The sequence below is a fragment of the Parathielavia appendiculata genome, assembly GCF_033297405.1.
Source record: "Parathielavia appendiculata strain CBS 731.68 unplaced genomic scaffold N657scaffold_19, whole genome shotgun sequence".
NCBI classification, from domain to species: domain Eukaryota; kingdom Fungi; phylum Ascomycota; class Sordariomycetes; order Sordariales; family Chaetomiaceae; genus Parathielavia; species Parathielavia appendiculata.
In genome coordinates, this window is record NW_026944238.1 from 275,526 (window position 1) to 293,118 (window position 17,593).

At 54.6% G+C, this 17,593-nt stretch overlaps 7 protein-coding genes across 7 annotated transcripts, besides 1 other annotated feature; 5 read left to right on the plus strand and 2 right to left on the minus strand.

The window, feature by feature from the left end:
• Positions 1-244: 244 nt before the first annotated feature.
• On the plus strand, positions 245-1,459 carry N657DRAFT_674481 (mitotic spindle checkpoint component mad2). The gene is made up of 4 exons (XM_062795752.1): positions 245-381; positions 451-476; positions 534-747; positions 818-1,459. Exons 1-4 carry the CDS (start codon positions 298-300, stop codon positions 1,196-1,198), a joined length of 705 nt encoding a protein of 234 aa, XP_062643925.1. The 5' UTR covers positions 245-297; the 3' UTR covers positions 1,199-1,459.
• N657DRAFT_674482 (ubiquitinyl hydrolase) lies at positions 1,320-3,950 on the minus strand (the record flags this gene model as incomplete). The annotated part of the gene is made up of 4 exons (XM_062795753.1): positions 1,320-1,599; positions 1,650-3,745; positions 3,804-3,871; positions 3,923-3,950. 4 exons carry the CDS (start codon positions 3,948-3,950, stop codon positions 1,461-1,463), a joined length of 2,331 nt encoding a protein of 776 aa, XP_062643926.1. The 3' UTR covers positions 1,320-1,460.
• A 967-nt stretch (positions 3,951-4,917) lies between these two features.
• Positions 4,918-5,892, plus strand: N657DRAFT_580494 (uncharacterized protein; the record flags this gene model as incomplete). The annotated part of the gene is made up of 5 exons (XM_062789464.1): positions 4,918-5,059; positions 5,142-5,221; positions 5,279-5,373; positions 5,600-5,690; positions 5,746-5,892. 5 exons carry the CDS (start codon positions 4,918-4,920, stop codon positions 5,890-5,892), a joined length of 555 nt encoding a protein of 184 aa, XP_062643927.1.
• An 831-nt stretch (positions 5,893-6,723) lies between these two features.
• On the plus strand, positions 6,724-8,943 carry N657DRAFT_603531 (argininosuccinate lyase). Its single transcript, XM_062790150.1, has 3 exons — positions 6,724-7,134; positions 7,203-8,080; positions 8,134-8,943. The coding sequence occupies exons 1-3, from the start codon at positions 7,086-7,088 to the stop codon at positions 8,599-8,601; spliced, it is 1,395 nt and encodes a 464-aa protein (XP_062643928.1). The 5' UTR covers positions 6,724-7,085; the 3' UTR covers positions 8,602-8,943.
• A 26-nt stretch (positions 8,944-8,969) lies between these two features.
• On the minus strand, positions 8,970-9,504 carry N657DRAFT_683956 (putative L-PSP endoribonuclease family protein; the record flags this gene model as incomplete). Its single annotated transcript, XM_062796623.1, has 2 exons — positions 8,970-9,298; positions 9,393-9,504. The coding sequence occupies 2 exons, from the start codon at positions 9,502-9,504 to the stop codon at positions 8,970-8,972; spliced, it is 441 nt and encodes a 146-aa protein (XP_062643929.1).
• Positions 9,505-10,522: 1,018 nt separating this feature from the next.
• Positions 10,523-12,462, plus strand: N657DRAFT_649506 (uncharacterized protein). Its single transcript, XM_062793738.1, has one exon. It carries the CDS (start codon positions 10,582-10,584, stop codon positions 12,337-12,339), a length of 1,758 nt encoding a protein of 585 aa, XP_062643930.1. The 5' UTR covers positions 10,523-10,581; the 3' UTR covers positions 12,340-12,462.
• A 690-nt stretch (positions 12,463-13,152) lies between these two features.
• Positions 13,153-13,320: a sequence feature (Protein overlapping with rRNA (N657DRAFT_540319, KAK4120159.1) was converted to a misc_feature.).
• Positions 13,321-15,903: 2,583 nt separating this feature from the next.
• N657DRAFT_649507 (uncharacterized protein) lies at positions 15,904-16,733 on the plus strand. The gene has a single exon (XM_062793739.1). It carries the CDS (start codon positions 15,979-15,981, stop codon positions 16,327-16,329), a length of 351 nt encoding a protein of 116 aa, XP_062643931.1. The 5' UTR covers positions 15,904-15,978; the 3' UTR covers positions 16,330-16,733.
• Positions 16,734-17,593: the final 860 nt, after the last annotated feature.

Here is a 17,593-nt window from a genome sequence, read left to right on the forward strand (position 1 = left end):
AACCAGATATGCCAATGTTAATGATCAATGATAACTGTCCTCGATATCGAAATGGGTGACCCACTTTTTGTGTCGCAAAAGAGGCACTCTGCGGTCACGTGAGTTGGCACTGTGTCTTTTTATGGCTTTGCCAGGTAAGTTACCAAGCACGGATTGCGCCCCGCATCTCCCCGCAACCCCTGACAACTTGACACGAGCAAATCGCCAGAAGTAAACAAAGTGGGGGAGTTGCAACAGCGCTCGTCGTACAGACGCATTTCTAACGGGATACCACACCGCCGACAGACATCTACCAAAATGGCATCTGAAGCGCCCGAGACGGACAAATTCAAGGTACACAAGCTGTCGCTCAAGGGCAGCGCCAAGCTTGTCGCCGAGTTTGTGAGTTTCCACACTGCACCGGTGCTCCTTAGCTGGTCTGCTAACCATTGCCCATGGACTGCAATGTAGTTTCAGTACTCGATCCACACGATTCTGTACGCTGACTCCCAAACATCTCTCTGTCGAATAAATAAGCAGCTAACCGGCGGCAGCTTCCAACGAGGCGTCTACCCCGCAGAGGACTTCACGGCTGTCAAAAAGTATGGCCTCAACATGCTGGTCTCGTCCGACGATCAGGTGCGCGCCTACATTAAGAAGATCATGTCGCAGCTCGACAAGTGGATGGTGGGCGGCAAAATCTCCAAGCTGGTAATCGTCATCACCGACAAGGACACGGGCGAGCACGTCGAGCGGTGGCAGTTTGATGTGCGCTGTCCCCTCCCTCCCATCTACCAGGTTCAGCCTGGCTAACGTCAACCCTCCCCACACTCAACAGGTCCAAATCCTCGCCAAACCCAAATCCAAATCCAAGTCTAAGTCCAAGACTACCACAAGCACAGCCGACCAGGAAAACTCAACCCCTTCCTCGACAGGCAAAGAAGAACAACCCGAAAAGGACAAAACCGAAGCCGAGATCCAGTCCGAGATAGCCGCGATATTCCGGCAGATCACGGCTTCGGTGACCTTCCTCCCGCAGCTGCAAGGAGACTGCACCTTCAACGTGCTCGTCTATGCCGACGCCTCGAGCGAGGTTCCCGTCGAGTGGGGCGACAGCGACGCCAAGGAAATTGTCAACGGCGAGCGGGTGCAGTTGCGCGGGTTTAGCACGCAGAGCCATCGCGTTGATACCCTGGTTAGTTATCGGTTGGTCGATTGAGCTACCTTCGGTTGTTATCGGGTCATCGTTTGTGTAATAATGCTGGGTCTTGGTCGGTTGGAGTTAGGGAGTTGGATGGGCAGGCTGGATCAGGGATGGGATATAGTATGACGTGATGCTGCCTGGGATGAATCTTCCCGGGTGCCGCAGATGACACGTTCGGGCATCTATTTTTCTATGGGCTTTCCATACAACATGAAAACGACCTCCTCTACAGTTGCCGCGTGCCCCCATGACCAGCAAATGCGAACACCATGCCATGCTAAACCCGTTTGAAAAAGTAGATGTAGGCAAACTTCTTCATCGCCTCCACGTCCACCACCTTGACCACTTTCTCGTCGTTAAACAGCACCCACGAGACCTCGTCGCCAAGCTTCTTGCGGATGAACGCCACGTAGTGCCTGGCCAAGTCAGCATACATGTTCACAGAGTGCAGCGAAGGTCGACCCACCCCGTATGGATACTCGTTCCCTTGTGGCACGCAATTGACTGCAGTTGAAAGTTTGCCGGCAGCGTGCTGCTCCCTGCCTCCCCATTCTTGTCCGCGTTCTTGCCCACATCAGCCGCCTCCTCAACTCCGCCCTCGTCATCGGTGTGACTGAACAGCCACTCAATCGCCCTCTCGACATCCCCGTTAGTCTCTTTGAGCGCCTTAGTCGCGCGAGGTCCGCAAAGGCCCATCGACTCCAGCATAGCAAGCTTCTCCGGATCTGCCGTGTAGGTGTCGCCCCCAGCAAGGTTGACCGGCGTATCGATATCCGGATCATCCATGTGTCCAAACAGCCACTCCATTGCCGCGTCCGCGTTGCTGTTGCCGGTCGCGTGCAAAGCCTTCTCACAGCGCACTCTCGGGAACCCCATGCCCTCCAGGACTGCGAGCGCCTCCGGGTTCGGCACAAACACGGGGGTCGTTGCTGCAGCCGCTTCTTCCGGCAAGACGTCCTCTTCTGGTTGCTGGCCCTTGGAGAGATACGAATCCAGAGGAAACGGCTCGTCTCCGACCAGGACGGGGACATCGACCTTGATAGGAACCCAGTTCACAACGGCCATCTTTTGCGCGTTGACGACGAGGACGTCAGGGAATGTCTTGAAAAGCTGGCGCTTGGAAAACCCCTCCTTGCTGCCGCAAGCTGAGCAAGTCAGCTCCACCGTCTCGGGTGCAGTCAAATTGTCCAGACACTCCTTCAAGTTGACGGGCTTGTACTTGGGCTCCTGGCCATCCTCGACCGGAAGCTTTTCCAAGGGTATGTCGATGAAGATGCTGTCCTGCTCGGTGCTGCTGTAGCGCACCTTTTTGCATCCCAAGCACTGCAGCCGCTGCTCCATGACAAAGCGCATTGCCTGAGTGGGGTCGCTGAGTCCTGCTGGATGCTTGAACCGCGTGATGAGCTTGATGAGATGCTGCAGAAACTCGAAGGCATCTTGTTGGCGCATGGTCGAGAACTCGGCATGGCCTCTTCCGATGAGGTGCTTCAGCATCGAGGGCTGGAGACCTTTCTGGTGGGGTGCCTCGGGCGAGTGCTCCGAGACAATCACGTCTGAGTCGGGCTTGGAGTACCGGCCAGACAGTAGGCCATCGCCCAACTTGAGCAGCTGAGTCTCAAAATCCTCTGCAGGATTAGATACGTCAGGGGGGTTCTCTACCCCGCCACCATACCGTTGCTGGAAGGAGGGGATGTCGAAGAGGCATTGAACAATGCTATTGAGGTAGCAGCTGTTCCCAAGGTTTTTGAGGCCCGTCAGCCCCGGTCCAAATAGCGGAGTCAGCTCCTTGCCGTCCTCTGTTGTCATCGAGAACTCCCACCGCAGGTTCTGCTCGATCTGCATCTCGGTCAGGCTCTTCTCCGTCTTTTGCCTCTCCGCCAGGATAATGCCCCAGTTCGCAAGATGGGCACCGAGGTCCTCGTCGACCCGTTCCTCGTCGCAGGTGTAGCAGTAGACATCGGCGTTCCCCTCTGGGGTGATGGACCCCAGCTTGACAGCCACGCCATGGCCGGACTCCTGGGAATGCGCGAGAGCGTGGGAATTGCCGCCCACTCCGCCAAACTGCGCCCGCCCACAGCCGAGGTTACCGCATTCCAGGCAGAGCCACAGGTTTTCCTTGAGGTCGCACTTGGAGCAGTGGCCCAAATCCTGTGACTCGATCGGTCGGGGCTCCCCTTGTTGGAGCGTAAAAATGTGTTCGCAGCTCGTCAACTCCTGCTCCCACGCCTTGACCTCCTCTTTGCGCGAGAATGTGTTTGCCTTCATGATTGCGTCCACGGTCGCCGCAATGGTAGGGTCGCTCCTGTCAATATCGTCGATGCCGCACTCGAGGCACTTGACAGTGAGCGCCGTGTCGTAGCGGTCGGCTTCGGTCTCGGCGGCGATGGCAAGCTTGGACATCTTCAGCGGCGGCTCATCTCGGACGACTCTCTTACGGGTGCGGCGGATGTTGAGAACGAGAGGGTGCTTCCGGGCGGTGCTATGTAGCTTGGCATGGTTGCGGTCGCCGGCGCAGCCGCCGTTGAAGCACTTGAGGCAGACATCCAGCCCGGCGGGGTCATCCTAAGGTCGTTAGCGAACGCGATGATGACCTGGGCGAAGGACAGAGGGCTGGACAAACGATGGAGTCGAAGCACTGGGTGCAGTCCTCGCGATATACCGAATCGGCGGGCGTCGGCTTGGCCAGGTCTGGAGACTGAGGTCAGTTGTGCCTGGATGAAGCAGGTCTATTGTGCATACTCGCTGCTGAAATGTGCGTGCATGCCATTTTGTAAAGCCAAGGTCGTCTCGATGGCCGTAGAATTGCCCTGATTGTTAATTCGAAACTCCAGCCGTTGTTGTGGTACAGCTTGAGTACGTGTAAGGTAACTCGAGCTCGGAAGCTTCCATTCCAGTGAGGTGGGTATGTGGAGCAGGTTTTGAAGCTGACTGGAGCTGAGACGCGGGGCAAACGGCAGGCAACAGCCCCACAATGATGCAGCTACTTGCAGGAGCAACGGATCAGACCAGGCCCTGCCTAAGAACAGAGACTTGTTGCCAGATCGGTCAGTGAAAACATTCATGTACAATAAATGAGCACATCTGAAAAAGAGCGATCATGAGTCTTTCGGACCGGTTTTGTGCCCTTTAGTTTCGCTCTCTCTTTCTTCCCTGCCCTTCCTCCTGTGCTTGGGGTATTTCCCAGAACTATATGCCGCCGTGTTCAACGCTGTGGCCGGGGAATGTTTTAGTTGAAAGCCCAAATGGAGCATCGAAAACATTGGACACATTTACCAATTGTTACGATCAAAAGTGCGAGAGCTTTGAGAGTGACAACGCGGGTTTGACCCACTGCCTGCCGCAAGCTTGCTCGGCTTTCCGTTATCAATCAATCTTATCTCCGCGGACATGGAGCAGCCACGGCGTTCTAGCCGACTTCGGAATGACGCTCATTCGCCGAGCTGGCAAGACGGATGCAAGGACGCTTTGTGCTAACAGTTTTTGTGGAGCCGAGCTGCATTTGTGACCCCATTTTTGTTAAGCGCGCTCGGGCCACGTTTGAGGAGGAAGTCGCCGCTGCCATCATCATGGACTCAGTTTCGCATCCTCAGGAACTTTTTGACGTGCCATTTCTTCCGCATTCTAGCAACATCAACCAACTTGAAACCTTACATTGGCAGTCAAAGTCGATTTTTACATCGCGAAACTCACGTTTTCCACACCGCACGACACGACAAACCATTTCAGTATCGAAAATGCTCTCGAGAACAGTCCGTGCAGTGTCCTGCCGAGCTCTGGCAACCTCGCTGCGGCCGACCACCGCTCCCGTGACTCGACAGATCTCTCCTCAGGTCGCTCAACCACAGAGGCGGTATTACCACGAGAAGGTCCTTGATCGTACGTCGCCCGCCCACTCCGATGGCCATCATACATAACCATGCAGGTTTTCGCAGCCATCAACTAACATTCTCAACCACAGATTATTCGCGCCCTCGGAATGTTGGCACATTAGACAAGTCGGATAAGTCCGTGGGCGAAGGCTTGGTGGGAGCGCCGGCCGTATGTGATCCCTACCGCTCGAATTCCTCGATGAGTGCTAACACCTTGCATCGACAGTGTGGCGATGTCATGCGGCTTCACATCAAGGTCGACCCTGAGACACAGGTTATCAGCGACGTCAGGTTCAAGACGTTTGGCTGCGGCTCTGCGATGTAAGGATCCCCTTCTCATCGATTAGTTTTCTACGGTGTTGGGTTGTCAAGCTGCTGCGCATAAGACGCCAAAGAGTTCACGGACAGCATGGAATCGGCGAGGCCGAACACGCTGAAAAAATCCCGGGCGTCAGCGTTTCCTTTGCCCATAAACCAGACGAGACACGGAATTCCCTGGCATGGCGGGCCAGTTTGATTGCTACGGTTGTTAACGAGTTTACTGCAGCGCTTCTTCCAGCTATCTTACCGAGCTCGTCCGCGGCATGACGCTCGAGCAAGCCGCCAAAGTCAAGAACACCGAGATCGCCAAGGAACTGGTATGCTCGATTCTCCATTCCAGCTTGCTGTCAAGATTTCTAACAAGTATCTCAGTGCCTTCCACCTGTCAAGCTCCACTGCAGCATGCTTGCCGAGGACGCCATCAAGTCGGCCATTAACAACTACTACAAGAAGAATCCTGACGTGAAACCCACCAGCTTGGCAGGGAGGGAGGCAAAGCTGGAGACGGCGACGGCATAAGTCGGGAACGGAGATGGGGTGTGAGTTGGAAACACAAGTGGGGGTTTGGGGAATGGCGATCCAGAAGAAAATTCACGGCCGCGAAACTTGTTCTTTCGTTGGTCCGAAATTATGGGGATGACCTGTATCAATTTATGGTGGAGTTTGGCGGAGTTGTGGTTTTTGGCGTCTGCGAGGGGCAGTCATTTCCACCTTCCAACTGGTTGTTGAGCATTCGCCTCATGGATGGATGGCGTATGTAAGATGATACCTGTATTTAGGAATTTTCCTATTCAGATTGCATTGGGTGTTCTCAACGAAGTCGGCCGAGGACCGAAGGCGACGGACTTCGTTTTCACGTACTTGTCCTTTTCAATTGTTATATGCTCTCTGCCTTGGGAATCGTAGTAATAGATGAAAGCGTAGGGCAAGCCTGACTCATTCACTCCCCCCAATGAATTTCAGATACCCTCTTCACTGACTTCATGTTCAGATCTGGACTCAGTGAAGAGAGTTTGGGCGGTTAGTGAACTCGCTCCGATCCTAGTAGGAGAGCCTCCAACCTAGGTCTGCTGGAAGCACAGAGAGACAAGCGAGAAAAGTGAGCTCAATTTCCGTTCTCTTTCATAGTTGTACCCAGCGATGCTTGGTGGTGACAGATTGGTGGTCGTTTCACTTTTCCCGATGTGGGTAGTCACTTACACGACGACACACTGTGCGAGACCCAAGACGGTACCAGGTTTGGCCTTACAATGCCACCTATGTTAGCGTAGTGTGAATGCCTGGGTTGTCCAACGTCTTACACCGTCGACATGCCATCCCCTGAAACATGGAGTTGCTGATATTGGGCTTTCTGTGAGTGTAGAAAGATACCTACCTGACATGGTGATGAGATTCGGAGATACAGTGTCAAAAAACCAAGGCCTCAAGCGACACTGCGATTTGTCTCATCCGCTCAGGAGATGCAACCAACCGCTGATATTGCTGGGTATGGCCAGGGTAGAACCAAAGGGATTGAGAGGAAGCAGTTGCGTCATAACCCTTAACTTACTTCCCTATCAACAGCTGATAAACAGCGTGGTGTTGTTGACCCGGGCTATCACGTGGTGGCAGCAAGCCTGAGTGTTGCTATCGCCAAATTTTTGGATGAATCACCGCTCGAGAACTCCGATCTTGCACCGACATTCGACTCAAACACCACCAACACGCCCAACATGGCTCCCACATCCGCACCAACGCTCCTATGGGGTGGCCGCTTCACCGGTAGGGTCAATTGATTGGGAGATGCATAATTGGCGCACTTGGCTAACAAGCACACTCTCAACGGCCAGGCGCAATCGACGACCTCATGTTCCAGTTCAACGAGTCGCTCTCGTTCGACAAGGTGCTCTACAAGGCCGATATCCACGGCTCCATCACCTGGGCCAAGGCCCTGCGCAAACTCGACATCCTCACCGACGACGAGCTCAAGCAGATTGTGACCGGCCTGCAGCAGGTGGAGAAGGAGTGGGAAGAGGGCAAGTTCGTCATCGACACCAAGTCGGACGAGGACATCCACACGGCCAACGAACGCAGACTGGGTGAGCTTATTGGCGCAGCCGCCGGTAAGCTGCACACAGGCCGCTCCCGCAATGAGCAGATTGGCGTCGACATGCGCCTATGGGCCGGCGAGCAGCTGGCCGACATCGCCGCCGCTCTGAAGGGTCTCCTGTCCGTCAGCGCCGAGCGCGCAAAGGAGGCGCTGCCTATCCTGATGCCGGGGTATACACATCTGCAGCGCGCCCAGCCGGTCCGCTTCTCGCACTGGCTCTTGTCGCATGCTACATTTCTCAAGGGCGACCTGCAGCGCCTCGAGGGCGTCCAGGAGCGCGTATCTTCCTGCCCGCTGGGCGTCGGTGCGCTCGCCGGCAACCCGTTCGGCATTGATCGCGAGTTCATGGCCAAGGAATTGGGTTTCCGCTCAGTGCACCCCAACAGCTTGTGCGCTGTTGCCGACAGGGATTTTGTGGTCGAGATCCTGCAGTGGGCGAGCCTGCTCATGGCTCATCTCAGCCGTCTTGCCGAGGACTTGATCCTGTTTTCGACGGCCGAGTTTGGCTTCGTGCAAGTTGCCGACGCCTACAGCACCGGCAGCAGTCTGATGCCGCAAAAAAAGAACCCCGACAGCCTGGAGCTGATCCGGGGCAAGGCGGGCAGGGTCATGGGGCAGGTGCGTTGCCCCCGTTCGAATATCCAATAATTTTTTGATACTGACAGCACCAGGCCTCGGGCTTCCTCGCTTCGCTCAAGAGTCTCCCAACCTCGTACAACAAGGACCTCCAGGAATCCGTCGAGCCCATGGTCGACTGCATCAAGACCGTCTCCAACTGCGTTCGCATCACGCAGGGCGTGCTGGCCACGCTCAAGGTCAACGGCGACAAGATGAAGGCGGCGCTGACCGACGACATGCTGGCGACCGACGTCGCCGACTACCTGGTGCGCAAGGGCGTGCCCTTCCGCCAGACGCACCACATCGCGGGCGCAATCGTGCGCAGGGCCGAGGAGGCGGGCGTCTCCATCTCGGCACTGCCGCTCAAGGACCTCAAGGAGATCTCCCCGCTGTTTGAGGACGACGTGGCGCAGGTGTTTGACTTCGAGAGGAGCGTCGAGCAGAGGTCGACGTACGGGGGCACCAGCAGCAGCTCGGTGCTGGCGCAGATTGAGGCGATTGAGGCGTTTGTCAAGAACTAGAGGAGTGTTCGATACCGGAGTTTACTGTTGACAGGATTTTACGGGAAGGGGTTGGCCCCTGAGATGTCATCTGCTGTCAGTTGAGGACTGGGATTACAGAAAATAGACGTGGGACGGCCCAGGCCAGTGCAGCATGGGTTGATGCATGCTACTGGATGATCTCAACGTGCTTGATTCCGCCTTAGATCGCCCCTCGCTCGATTAGATTAGGGGCCGGATCCCAAACCAGAAGAGATGGTTCACCGAGCACAAGAAGATCATGATCACCCGTATCCTGCGCACATGTTCAACCGCCGGCCCGTCGCTGTGGGCTCGCTTTTGTCTGCCTTGGTAGTCCTAAGCAAGTCTAAGTCTGGGTACTCTGCCTCTCAATCCCTCTTGCCCTCGGCCGCAGCCGCAGCAGCGCCCTCGGGATCGTACGCTTCGACTTCGATCTCGATGTGCATCGCATCGAGACCCAACCGGGCTACGCCGAGCTCAGTCCAAACGGCGTGGTGGTCGGGCATGTACTTGCGGAAGCCGGCGACGAGCAGGTCGTGCGTCGCTTTCAGGTCGGTGCTGTATGTCCACACCCGGTACACCTGCTCCCACCCCTTGCCGCCGGCGTGCTGCAGGTTGGCCGCGACGTTCTGGAAGGCCTGCTCGACCTCGGCCGCTATATTAGTGCTGATCTCGCCCGTGGTGCGGTCCCAGCCGCCTATGGACCTCATGTTGTCAGCCATTTATGCAATTATTATTGAGCAGGCGAAGCGAGGAGTGTATGTGTGTGCAGGTTTCGAAGGCTTGCCTACCTTGACCGGAACAGACAATCTTGTCTCCCACGCGGACGGCCTGGCAGTAAGACATCTCCTTGCGGGCCCACTCGCCGATGCCCGGGTACGTGTATTGGCGAAGGCTAGCCATTGTTGGAGACCTGAATGGAGCGAGATGGGTGGGATGAGTTAGAGAATGGGTGAATGACAAGCCCGTTGTATAAGGTAGGTTTGAGAGTGATCAAGATGCGACCACGTCTACTAAGGAAGCAGGAGTACTCCAAGTACACGAACAGTTGCTCAACCCAGGCTTTAAGTCTCACTAGGGAACACTCCGGTCAACTCTCAACACTACTTAGTGTTGCCTTCATGCTTATTAATTCTCAGCTCCTTCATCTTGGTCTGACGCGACAAGCAGAGGAGACCTCCAGAGCATGCGTCGCCAAGGACTATGTCCTCGAAGGATTTGTAATACCCAGACATGCCAAGTCGCCGGCTGCAAGGTCTCGATTCCTTCGAGGGTTTCCTCCGGATTCCATCGTGTTTCTCGCTTCATTTTGTTCTTGTAACTTGGACTAGTCAATGTTCCCATTTACAACCTAAACAGTAAGGTCTATCATAACAAACAACGGTGTTGCACTTGACATCGGCCGCCTATGAAACCGCTGAGGGCTCCTGGGAAGGTCTAACGGGCAGATTGACAAGAACAACAATGAGCAACTGATACTAGGAGAGCGGTGGTTTTGAACGTAAAAGGTTTATTGAGAGAAGCAGTTTCCCTCCGCTGTGAGTGTAACTTACTTGTGCAAGTACGTACCTGCCATTACTCTCAGTCCGAGTCAAAGATCGAAATATTCAAGATACTAGAGCATCAAGATAGAGCAATTCTCAAAACCAAGGCACGCGCCTACTCTCTTAAACAACCCCAGAGACTACTTCGAGAACATTCAATTCGGGCATGCTTGATCCAAGGAGTGTGAAGTGCATAGCTTTTAATGTTACATAATTCTCAGCCCCCGTGCAATTGCATGTTTGGAACAGGCTGTTTCAAAGCCGAGTGGGGCATGCGGCGTGCCCGAGTCCCGTCCGCCGATTGGTGACATCATTCGGATCGGAGTGGGACAAAGTCCAAGCCGGCGATTGCCGAATTCCATTTGTTCAACCCACACCCGAGAACTTCAGACCCTCCTCTTTGGATGATCGACAATCTCTTTATCTCACCCTCGCGATGTCTGCCAGAGTATCATTACTAGAGCAGCCTGACCCGGAGGCGGCGCAGGTCGTCGCCGAGCATCTCCCCCCGGGATACACAGCCGAGTTCGACAGTGCCCCGGCCGAAAGCACAAATGGTCCAACTGGTTCTTCAGCCTCGGGGTCTGAGGTGCCGGCTCTGCCCGCGGAAGAGTCCTCGTTGAAGCTGCAGGGGGGAGACATGCACCGGGACCTATTCAAGCTGGATGCCGCCGCGCGCGGCCTGATGCACCGCCGCGCAGCCACCTTCCACTCGCCCAGGGAGTTCCGGCAGGACGAGGACATACCGGTAATGAGGGTGGGCGACCAGCTTGCTCCGCAAGGGTTTCGCCGGGCATACCTGCAACAGAGGCACGGTCACGATTTCATGGCAGCCCGGATGCCCATCACCCGCAACTTTGTCGAGTTCCTCGACCTCTACGGAAGCTTCGCCGGCGAAGACCTAGTTGACACAGACGAGGAAGGCACTGAAGAGGAGGAAGAAGCGGAAGAAGCCGACGGCGAACGGCGGCCCCTTCTCCGGCAGCGAGTTCTCTCCGCGAGACCGCCTCGCTCGGCTCAGGCCGGCACTGTAAAAACCTTCTTCACGCTGATCAAGGCCTTTGTCGGCACCGGCATCATGTTCCTACCCAAGGCCTTCTCCAACGGCGGCATCCTGTTCTCCACCCTCGCCATGCTCGCCGTGTCGGCCATCACCATGGCCGCCTTCCACCTTCTCTTGCAATGCAAACTGCACTACGGCGGCGGCTACGGCGACATCGGCCAGGCCATCGCCGGCCCCAAGATGCGCACCCTCATCCTCTTCTCCATCGCCCTCAGCCAGCTGGGCTTCGTCTGTGCGGGTATCGTGTTTGTCGCCGAGAACCTCCTGACATTCCTTGACGCCGTCACCGGCGGCCACAGCCCCATCTCCACGGCCGGTCTGATCGCCTTGCAGCTGGTCATCCTCGTCCCGCTCGCGTGGATCCGCAACATCTCCAAGCTGGGGCCCGTCGCGCTCCTCGCGGATGCGTGCATCCTGGTGGGAGTCAGCTACATCTACTGGTTCACGAGCACGTCGCTCTCCCAGAACGGCATCGACCCGACCGTGGTCTTGTTCAACCCCAGCCGGTACACCCTCACCATCGGCGCCGCCATCTTCACGTTTGAAGGTATAGGCCTGATCCTGCCCATCCAGTCGTCCATGGCAAGCCCAGAACATTTTGAGCCTCTACTGGGGCTGGTAATGGTCATCATCACGGTTGTGTTCGCGTCGGTTGGAGCCTTGTGCTATGCCACGTTTGGGGAGCGGACGCAGATTGAGATCATCAACAACTTCCCCCAGGACAGCAAGCTCGTCAATGCCGTGCAGCTGCTGTATGCCGTTGCCGTGCTGGTCGGCACGCCCGTTCAGCTTTTCCCGGCTCTGAGGATTATTGAGGGGGGCGTGTTTGGACATATGCGGTCCGGCAAGGGGAGTCTGAGGACGAAGTGGGTGAAGAATGCCTTCCGGCTCGGGGCGGTCGTGTTTTGTGGCCTGGTGTCGGTTGCTGGGACGGGGAATCTGGATCGGTTTGTGGCGTTAATTGGGAGTGTTGCCTGTGTGCCACTGGTCTATGTGTATCCGGCGTATCTACATTGGAAGGCCGTTGCCACAAAAAGGTGGGTGCGATGGGGGGATTTGCTCATGATGGTGGTCGGGGTGATTTGTATGGTGTATACCACCGCCGTGACAGTGGCCAACAGTTTCATATAAGCATCAGCACGACCATCTTGGGATTGATGTTGGATGGCATATCATGGTTGGACAAGACGGAAGACAAAATCCGAGTATATGGAGATAGATGCTCAATTATGTTGGCTCCGGCCCTTCCTGCTCAAATAAAGTAGTGGATCTCCATCGTATAGCACACGGCCAAAGACATGAATGTAAGGTACCCAGGGGTCATACAAGGGATAACTCTTTGCAGTCGACGAGTAGGAACACTGGTATCCCTCTCGCGACCTTGGCAATCGTTGCTATCACAAAGCGCGTTGGGGTTACGCTCTTCAGTATTCTCTCCGTCGTTTGCTAGCTGAGTGACTCGGGAGACTGTCATTTGCATCACCGTTGCCAAACCTCCTTGACTCACCTTCCTCTTACAACACGCCATTCGATAGAAGAAACGGCAACGGTTGGGCTCTTGGTGACAGTCCTGTATATAACATATCTAGTGTAGCACGGCGCGTCCCTACATGGCCTGGAGGCATCTGCGGAGGCAGGCTTCGCTTGCCCTGCCCGGACGTTAATAGGTAACAACGACAACAACTCGATCCTGTTATGGCCAATAGTTACATATACCAGGAACATTCTTTTATCGGGTTATAATCTCAGCACTTCCTCCTATCTCGCCAACTCTTTTGCTGCAGCAGTATTACCTTATCAACATGGGAACAGGCCCTGAGCGAGGTTGTTACTACTACGCTCGGTGTGTCAGCGAGCCCGCCACTGGTTTTCAGGGCCTGCGGGCAGCCGCAGGTCCCCAACACAAGCACGGGGCTTGATGGTTGAAATGACGCTCGAACAGGCATGCCCGCCAGAATACTGGCGGGCGCAATGTGCGTTCAAAGATTCGATGATTCACTGAATTCTGCAATTCACATTACTTATCGCATTTCGCTGCGTTCTTCATCGATGCCAGAACCAAGAGATCCGTTGTTGAAAGTTTTGACTGATTCAGTACAGAAGACTCAGAGAGGCCTCACACATTCCCACCGTACCTCTGGTCTCACAATTATCGGTTGCCTCTCATTCACCTTAATTGACCCGCAAAAGTAAATCTGAGGGCAATGCCCGGAAAGCTGGAAAAGCTGGAAAAAACCTTGACGAAGGAGGTGTGAGAGTGGAGAGTGGTGGTGGAAGTGATGGCACTTGAAACTCGGAAACTGGGTTGCCGGTGTCGTACTCTGGTCAGTGGTAATACACAGCTGTTACATAAGGTCTGGGATGCACCCAGGTAACTTGGAGAAGAAAAAGAACAGAACTCAATCGACAGTCTGGGCTGGTCCTAAGCACTCGAAAAAAAAAATCACCGTTTTAACGGCTCCCATAAAGCGTGTCACCGTGGAATTGTGGCTGTTGGCTCTCTAACAAGTGGACTAGTTAGGACAACGGCAAACACAACAACATCCCGCTCCGAAAAACGACCCTGACAAAGGAGACGGGACCGATACAGCTAAGTCCACTATGTCTCCGAATCTGCCATGTTTCTAACCAATCGGCTTGTTATGATGACCTATTAGCTTGTTCTGGCTGACGGTCCCTCTGCCGTCTTACGAGGTAACCTTCGTTAGTCCTTCCAACTGTGCTTGTACAAGCTCCTTAGTGACGGAGATGGAAACTTTGGTTCGGGGATGTGGCTAAGCTCACGCTTGGGTATGGCGTGGAAGGAGGAGCAGGAACAGAAACAATTTCATTCCCCGCCTCCCTCCACAACAGCCAAGGCCACGCTATCGCTTCCAGAACAGCGAAGGGGACCAAGTGTCAGGCTCACATATCATATTCGCCTCTGTGGTGTTCATGACGTCGATATCGTGGTGGCTGCTCCCTTATTTGTTTCTCAGCGACCTGTCAATCTTGAAACGGCTTCTTGTCGTTTCCGTACCTTCCGTTTGTTTTCGTGGACACCGTCCCTCTGTGATGGACGAAGATACCGCTGCAACTCTGTTCAATTGGTTTGCCGAATACATTGTGCACTCAAGGACTTCTTTGTTTGCTGTTATTGCACGAGGCTGGGCTTGTTCAAACGTACCTTTACCCAGTCTCTATGTCATACGCGGCAGTTGCTATTTTCCCGAAGGCGGCTCTGAGCATGCTCTTTTTTGATGCTGCTAGCAAAAGGCAGCAACCCCCCGACTTGTGGTTACTTCCAAGTTTCGAATCGTCTTTCTCTAACGTGAATTACAGTCGTTAGACTATACAGCAGATGACTCGTGTGATGAGGATGACGACCAACCGCACGAACCGAGAGAACAAGTGAGCCGGGTCAAACCAAAGGTACCGAAGGTGAAAGTGGCACCTCCGGGTCAGAAGGGCCATCTGGCACTCCCGGTATCCCGACTACTTCTAGTTCAAGCACCTTGCCTGCGAGAGAATCAAGCGGCGTTTCTCCAAACCCCAAGAACGAAGAAGTTGCTCCCGGGGACCCAGGCAATCGCCAGAGTATGGCAGAAGAATTGACCAGGAGGCAGTTATGGGTCCTGGCAGTTGTCGCGGACAGAAACGAACAACAGGTTTGTGTGCAAGTCGACGTAACCCAGCGGTTCACGGACTACAAACTCCCCTGCGGCCTTCGCCAGAAAGTATTGCCTGATATCGAGTTGGTGGAGGAGGCTCACCCAGCTTGCGAGAACTCACCGCTATTCGGTTCACAGAGATACGAGAGTCCTACGCAGCCCTTGTTTTCGATGAGCACTTAGATGGTAAATGTTATTGACAAGCTTGCTTAATTTTTATTTACCAGTTCTATATGCTCGACGAGCGGCGCGCCGATGTCATCCACAAAAACGTCTGACCACAAGAGCATTCCCCCTTGATCTGGATCTACAAGCCGTACCCAAACTGAAAGATATGCCCGCTCCTGTGGGACAGGCATACCTCATGCACGTGTGGCGCAACCCCAGCCACGCCGACCTCGCCGCCCACACCGACTTCCACCGCTACACCAGTAAGACAGCGCGAGTCAAGGACTAGCTGCGCACGCGGCCTGCGCTTCGTTTCAGACGCAACGGGCTAAAGTCGACGAACTCTTCAGTCCTAACGACTCGGCCCTAGTCCAGGACAGCACAGTGGCCGTGACCCTTGCTCTACAGGTTCAGACAGCCGACAATGAGCAGTCAGGCCATTACAGACGGCAGTCGACGCGCATATATACCGCAACTCCGAAAATGTCCGGACCAAAAGCTGGTCGCCGGCTATCGCGGCAATGCCTATTTAGAGGCATGAGGTTTGGAATTTGAAGATGGCTTCCGCGTTCACCTGCTGCTTTTTTTCTTGTTGCTTCTTTATGCGGCTGCCGGCTTCGCCCTGATGGTATGCCTTTTGCGGGCGCATGGGCTACAATTCTCTGATTCTACAGGCGTGGTTATCGCTATCATTGCGTGGATCGATACCTTGATGGGTTTGATGCTTACAGTCTGGTTCAAGTGGACAGGCGGCTAGGAGGGACGTTAGGGGGACAGCGGAGTCTATTTCGCAACTGGCCGTTTTTACGGTATGCGGTTGTGTATCCGACAGACTGTAAGTAAGATCAGCAGGTGGCCAAGCTAACCGGAACAACAGCGTCGTGCAGTATCTTGGTGTGTTTATCTTTGCTGACTGTTTTGTACCTGCTACCTCCTTTCCCCTCTGTCTCCAATGACACTTGATACCAGCTCGCAACAACGCTTCGCCCCTTCAAATGGCAGTGCTCACTTCCTCCACATAGTCACTTCCCAAGCCCTGCCACGGCCGCTGCGAGCGGAGGTACTTAGCCCCTGGACCTGCACGCCACTGACCATGGCAAGCTCAGCTTTGGGTCGCAGCGGCCAGCGTCAGCCAAGCTTCGAAGCTAAACATCTAGCACCAAATCCCCTTTCAAAACCGCCACCTCCCCCTTTGTCGGACACAGAATTGTCTCGTCATTCAGCAACCGACACAGTCTCAGTTCTTGCGCCGTCACCCAGTCGTGGGGGAGGAAGAAGTGCTGCCGTATGCCACTTTCTGTAGGACCCGATGGCGAAAGTGATGATGCTGCGTGTAGCGTCACGGTACGTACCCTCAACTGGCGGTCCAGGAACACGTGCAGTCGCCGTTGAATGCCACGGAGGATGGCGTACTGAGGAAAGTGCCTCTGGTACCCCTGGCTCGTCCAACAAGCCTGCGTCCTGCTGTTCCCAGGAAGGACCATTAAGCCAACTTTGATCCACGGAGACCTGTGGGAGTCCAACATTGGGACCGATGTTCACACCGGCGAAATCTACATCTATGACGCCTGTGACTTACTATGCGCACCACGAGAAGGAGGTTGGTATCTGGCGTTGCGAACATCACCAAATGAACGACGACAAGTACCGGGATGAGTTGTAACGGTCTCAGGTAGTATATTGCAACTAGCTGATGACGACTCTACGAGTACACTGAACTTGGAGAAGAAAAGGAGAGACGACAGACTCTGGTAGCTCGCAAGCATACTTATCCTCGTCGGCGCGCTGGTCTGAGCGCGTTGCTAGAAGGTTCGGTGTGCTGTGGGGCGAGTGGGAATAGCCTCATCAGGGGTCTTGGTATTTGCCGAGAGTCGCCGAGGCTCGCACCGGGGCCAGCCCGTTACATGAGTACTTCAAGAACATCGAGCCGAGCGAGCCCATCGAGGAGTTTGACGACAGGAACAGGCTGTATTCCGTCGAGACTTTGTTGATCAACTCGGCGCATTTTCCAGGGTCGGTTACAAGGAGGCCGGCGCTCAACGAGCTGAACTGGCTCATCAACAAATATCGTCAGGATATGTAGGCGGTATTTCGTCGGCGAGGTTGTTCTGTGGTGTCAACCGTACGCGTCGACGGGCTGCTGGACTGCTGGATCAGACATGAGTGCAATTCGAAGGCAGTCGGCAGTAGTACTGGCCTGTGATGCCCAATACGGACCAGGATCATCCTACCCTTCGCCACTCCATTTGTAGATGAGGTAGTTCGAGATGTCTGGTCTTGAAAAATCTTTGGACATAAACAAACGGTAAAACAATAAAGGCCAGTCAGGTAACGAATTTACCTTACTTACCTAAGCCTTCACGCTAGAGTCGTAGCATAACGGGAAAGAATGAGCACTAACTAGATTAAATACAAGCTCAAGTCTAAGAACATAATTACAGTAACTACCTAGTAGTTACTGTCTCTAATTTTGCGTTCATCTAACGTTATAACTAACGTACATGATAAGCGAACGTCCCAGACATGCGAACGTCCCACAAATCCACTCCTTCATACCTTTCATCTTT